Below are 6,068 nucleotides of genomic sequence, written 5' to 3'. Positions count from 1 at the left end.
GTATCGCTCTGCTCTGGTATTATTACCAATAAAGTATTTTACCAATACTCCTTGGTTTCTCGAGTGCTGCATTTGGGTTAAACTGACACTTTAAACAGCAGAATTCACATCATCAGCGTCCGTTAACACCAGAACAAAGCTGATAAACCTAGGGGTATACTCCAAAATAATTTGTCAAAAGGCAAATGATTTGATCTGAACAGCCAAACTCTATTGCAGGGCAAAAAGCCAGCTATCAACTGTTTTAATTATTTTTATAGGGGGATAATGGCACAACCTTTCATAGAGTATCATTGGAAGGCATTAATAATGCTGAACTTCTTTGCACATTGATGGCTGTGTAAAGAATGAGCAATCACAGTGTGAGTAAAGGCTTGAGCGTAGGGATTGCTGGTTTTGCGAAGTTACATAAATAGTCTTTGTTGAAAAGGTTTGGATGAAGTGGGGTTCAAACACTGTCAAAGTCATCTTAAACATGTGCAATTTTTACAGGGGCTTTCTCCATATTTCCATCAATGGGAATGGATTGACACAATGACAGTGTGGCGGGGTGGTGTGTTATTATTAGGGCTGTCAAGTTAACGCGATAACGATCTATACAATCCAAGCACACTGCTGATGACGACAGCCCCGCTCTTGCCTCCCGCTTGCGGCAGACCACACTTGAAAGTGTGCGGGGGAGACGCCTGGACACGTCTACGAGCAGCAAACTTTCAACAAAGCTCGCTAAATGGGTGGCTGCAGCTTGCAGGCCAATTAACATTGTGGAGGACGAGGAGCTGCGTGATATGATTCGGGTCACATCTAACGACTGCACTTATGAATTGCGTTCCAGAGCCGAAAATACACAACTTGTATGAAGTCCAAAAAGCGAAAGTAGAGGAGGATTTAAGAAAGACTCACCAGAGACTATTGGACTTCACTCAGTAATGACAGTTACCTCGGGGTCACAGCGCATTATTTTGACCCACAGTGGGAACTTCAGTCTCATGCTTTGACAGTTATGAATACAGAGGAGCGGCATTTCGCCGACAACTGCACCGACACACACACACACACACACACACACACACACACACACACTTTGTATTGTATTATTGTATTGTATGAGAAAGGTTCCAGGTTGAATTGAGGCGAATATTTGTAATGTTCAGAGGTTGTTGTGTTTAATATTCATGAGAATATTTGTCATTGTTCAAATGATAATAAACAAACATTTGCATAAAGCATATTTGTCCACTCATATGTTGATAAGAGTATTCAAAACTTGTAAAATATCCCTCTGGTACATTTAGAACAGACAAAAAATGTGCGATTAATTTGCGATTAATCGCGATTAACTATGGACAATCATGCGATTAATCGCGATTAAATATTTTAATCGACTGACAGCCCTAAAAAAAAGTTGATTGAAGAACAAAACTCTGTTATTAGATCAGTACGGATGTCAAATGTCCTGTTTGGCTTGCCGTACATAGCTGTCCAATATGGCAGACCAACTCGCGCTTGTGCAGTGCAAATCGGGCAGACATGCAAATCGGCTAGTCACAAAGTACATTGAGCTAAAAAAACAACTTTGCAAAACTTTTTAAATAATGGTTTCCCTCCATGTCCCCTAGGGGGCTCCGTAAAATGTGGTGTTGTAATAAAGAAATGCATGACAAACTGGTAACAACATCAGAGGGTTTTTTACTTTAGTATAACAGGATTTCTGAATTATTGGCATGAAGAATGACAATTTTATGATACAATGCTAAAGCATCAATAAGATTTAGATTGTATTAGGGATGAGAGAAGAAAGGCAGCCTGCACCCGGGGGAGAGAGAGAGAGAACCAGAGTCAGGAGGCCAAGCTGCTTCAGATGGAAACAGAGATGAATATGAATAACTCTTGTACAGAGTAGCCTATTTTAATACTTATCTTTGTCTATGAAAATGTTGAATCAGTTCATGCCCCCGAAATCTAACTATGATAGCAGATGTGTTGTGATTCATGTAGTTGACAGCACAGCTCTATACCGGTACTCACCCCACTGACAGCTGTGTTTCAGTCTTCCCCCCGCTTTTTCCAATCTTCCTATCTCCTGCTGAGTTTCTTTAAGCATCAACCCTAGGCCCTGTTCTCTCTCTCTCTGCCCTCTTCTTGCTTTCTCATGCATCATAAATACACGTTCTTCTGTACTAGCTTATCTTCACTGGATTCCAGTGTGCTGTAGAATTGATCTAAAATCTTACTGACTGTCAAGATTGTCCTTAAATTAAAGAGCTTCAAAGCCCTAAAGTCTACTCTAGGTCGTCTGGCTCGGTGTTACATTATTAATACTTTGGGGACATTGGCCCAGCCTGAACAATTTAATATATTAATTAGACTATGGATCAAAGCATCACAGTAAAAATGTGTTTCAGTGAACACATCAACAGTCATACTGTGAGAAAAACATCCCTAAAAGAATCCCAACAACTCACTTGTCCTCTCTCACAAACATTTGTGGTTTTTAATAAAATATCTTAACAGTCATTATAGGATTTGGCATTACATCTTTGATGCACATTCAGGTATGGCATCACCAAATCAAAATGTCTCCAGTGTTTAGCTCTTTGACATACAGTAGGAACAAACCACATGCGAAACATTATACCTGCTTAACATGTTAGCATGATAACTCTTAAGTGATGTTTAACTTTGCACAGTCAATATTGAAAGCCACTTACTTTTGCCGTCTCATCAGTTGGATTTGATTGCCTGGCTCCAGAGTTTGATCCTGCCCACTGCACCTGATCAAACCGTGTGCACCACCCCCTGCTGTGGGCCTCTGCTGAAGGGCCAGCTCGAAGGACCATCAGGTGATGGTTGGAGGAGGCCGATGAGACACTTCAATGCTCTTTTGATCTGCGTTGAAGCATGCCGGCTGGCTTGTCTGAAGCTTGACCAACAACCAATCACATCAATCTCCCGCCCCGGACCCACAAGCACCCGGTTTGATTGGCTAGAGCTTGTACTGGCATATGATTCGATTGGCTGACGCTTCCGTCGTAGCTTCAAAAGTAGAACATTGCTCAACTTTTGAAGCGAGCACCGCGTAACGACGGAACCACAATGCAGTTCTGCAAAGCGTGACGTCACCCCATTCAAAGTGAATGGGCAGAAGCGTTGAAGCTTCAACACACGCCGCCGTGTGGACGGGCCCTTAGTCTATTTCTATCTTTCTTTTTCTCTCTCTATCTATCCTTCTTTATTCCTTCCTTTCTTTCTATCTTTCTTTTGTTATTCCTTCCTTTCTTTCCTTCTGTCTTCCTTCACTTCTGTCTATTCCTCTCTTTGTCTTTTGTTGTCTTTCTCTCCTTCTGTCTTCTTTTTATTTCTATTGTCCATGTTCTCTTACCTTACCCTTTCTTGCATTACTCCACTATGATTTTCTTTTAGTATTAAACTGTGAAACCTATTTCTTACTCATTCTCTTTACCTTCAGACGTTCATGCTGTTGCTGTTTCAGCTCATTTCTCTTCATATTGTTTGCATTATGCGGTCTTTCTCCCTTGTATTTGATGTTTTCCTTTGTAGAATACATTTTTGTATTCCTCATTTTTTTGTATCTCTCGCATTCTTTCTCTTCCCCCGTCTCCTCCTGCCCCTGCTCGGGCTTCACATTCACACGCCTCCTTTGTAAGATCCATTATGTTCCCTATTAACTCTTATCATAACGATCTGCAATTATGCCTCCATAGTTGTCAGATGTATTGAGTCCCGTTATGGGATGTTAACACCCCCCGCATAGGGGTGTGTGTGTCCTTCCTCCTCTCTCTTCTATGTTTCTGTGTTTATGTGTGAAATCTCTACACATGTACAAAAATACCTGTGTTCCCTGCCAACATATTGTTTGCATCCTCATAGAAATAAGCTTGTCTCTAAAGTATTTCCAATCTGAATAGGTTGGAAATCGACCACTCTTTTATTATTACCCTGTTTAAATGCTCGATGCGTGTGTTTTGGACAGAGCGAGAGAAAAAGAGAGTTCTGTGAGTTTGTGATCGAGAAAGGGAAATGTGTGTGTGTGTGTGTTGTGTGTGTGTGTGTGTTGTGTGTGTTGTGCGGCCTGTGCTCTGCTTGCTCCTGTCTGTTCAAACTATCTGCTCTTTCTCCTTGAAGCCTACTAGAAGCATGAGGGTAATCTGCCAGGTAAAGTACTGCTCTTTCCTGCTTTTTCACCTCACCCTGCTTCACTGAGGCTACGATAACATTTCTGCAACATCCTGCCAACATCCCTCTCAGGCCATCTCTGATCCTGCACCTGCTTTGAGTGATCATTTCACAACGTCATGCTTTAATGTTTTAAAATGATCCAGAGGAAGAAGTGGGATTCTAACAGTCATTACATTTGGGGACAAAACCCCCCGGCTGTTTGGTGTGGACCTTGTGAAAATGAAATCCCCGCCCAGTGTGTGTGTACTTTATGTTCAAGCATGCATGCAGTTATATGCTATTGCAATGCTCACATATTTGTAAGAAATATGACTGTTCTAATTTACTTCATGGTATAATGCTCATTTTATAATTTGGTTGTTATTGTTTTGCTCTTTTCTTCATAAAAATGTCATTTGCTTGTTGAGTCAAAATGTTTCAACATTTTAAAAAAGAAAAAACTAACTTGAAAGAAAGATCACCACGCTCTAAGGGGTAGGGTCTGACCATTGAGGTCAATATAATGTAAGTAAGTCCAATATCTCCAATGATAAAGGCATAATTAAATACTTTAAATACTTTTCAGATGGCCAATGTCTAAAATGGGTTTAATAACGTGTTATTACAAGGTAACATGGATGTAATATAGGTCAAATAACAGTCTTAAATGGGTGTAACAATGGTGTAATAGGGGTGTATTCATGTGTAAAATAAGGGTAAAAACTGTTTAATATGGGTTAAATGTAGAAAACAGCAATCAGTTAACGTTCAAAAAATATTTATATATGATTTTCCATTTAAGGTTTACAAATAGAAAAGAAGATGAGAGATGCCTTTTGGATAGATATCGTATTAACAGCCGCTATGTTGCACCTTAACTACCTTAGGCTTTTTAGATATTTATATTTTCAGACTCAAACCGATAGTAACAGATAGTATTTTGTTCTCATATTTCAGTATCTTAAGATTTAACTACTGACCTGTTAATTGTTGTTCATATTTCCTCTGAAAACCAAAGGCAAAACCGATTTTTGAAACGTTGTTAAATGAAAGTGATAATAACATGATATCAGGTTCACAACCTTCCAGATTCCAGTGATAGCACCTCTCTTCACCTCAAAGTCTCACTTGGCTCGTGTTTTTCCAACGTCTCCAGGAGACCTACATCGAGATCCAGACGGAGCACCTTCCTCAGCTGCTGCTGCGCATGGTGGCGGCGCTGACCTGTCACCTGCAGGCTCTCGGCCTCGGGGAGCTCACCCACTGCCTTCGCCTCTGCTCAAAGATCCTCAGCAAGGTGCAGCCCCCCCTGGTGTCCCCCCTGGCCCTGCCATCGGGCCCCCAGGCACAGGGCCGCTCCTACTCCAACGGCAATCGCTCTGACTCAAAGGACAAGAGCAGGGACAAGGAGGACAAACGGGTGAGGAAAATGTATAAAGTAACATGGGATTGAAATGGACATCTTTAGTTCTTTCATTAACAAACATTTATTATTAGTATTTATTTTGTTTATTTAGGTCCATGTCAGGACATGTCCTGATTTGTTAAAGACATGTTTATGGTCAAAAGGCAATGCTCTTATTACCAGAGATGGAGGAAGAACTCAAAACTTTTACTTAAGTAAAAGTACAAAAGTATTTCCATCAAAATATACTTAAAGCAAAAGTAATATATATAATATTACTGACTTATATCCATTAATATGTATATCATTTCATATTTCTAAATGAGTAAAGGTGGAGCTAACTTGAATTACATCTATACGGCCAGGTATTTCAATCCAAAATAATACATCATAAGTCATGAGGTGATTTATATTTCTTATATTAACATGAAGCTGCAAAGTAACTCATAAATGAAACTATTGCATTAAGTAGAGTAAAAACTAC

At 40.2% G+C, this 6,068-nt stretch overlaps 1 protein-coding gene across 1 annotated transcript; it reads left to right on the top strand.

Annotated features, from left to right (window-relative positions):
* Nucleotides 1-3,342: 3,342 nt before the first annotated feature.
* On the top strand, nt 3,343-5,599 carry LOC104968214 (protein dopey-1-like; the record flags this gene model as incomplete). Its single annotated transcript, XM_010797791.1, has 2 exons — nt 3,343-4,176; nt 5,336-5,599. Coding segments are annotated over exons 1-2 (399 nt in total), but the record flags the coding sequence as incomplete, so codon positions are not given.
* Nucleotides 5,600-6,068: the final 469 nt, after the last annotated feature.

This window comes from Notothenia coriiceps, unplaced genomic scaffold (genome assembly GCF_000735185.1).
Source record: "Notothenia coriiceps isolate Sejong01 unplaced genomic scaffold, NC01 NC01_scaffold00038395, whole genome shotgun sequence".
Taxonomy (NCBI): domain Eukaryota; kingdom Metazoa; phylum Chordata; class Actinopteri; order Perciformes; family Nototheniidae; genus Notothenia; species Notothenia coriiceps.
The sequence above is the reverse complement of the archived record's forward strand: the minus strand, read 5'-3'. Positions and strand labels throughout refer to the sequence as shown.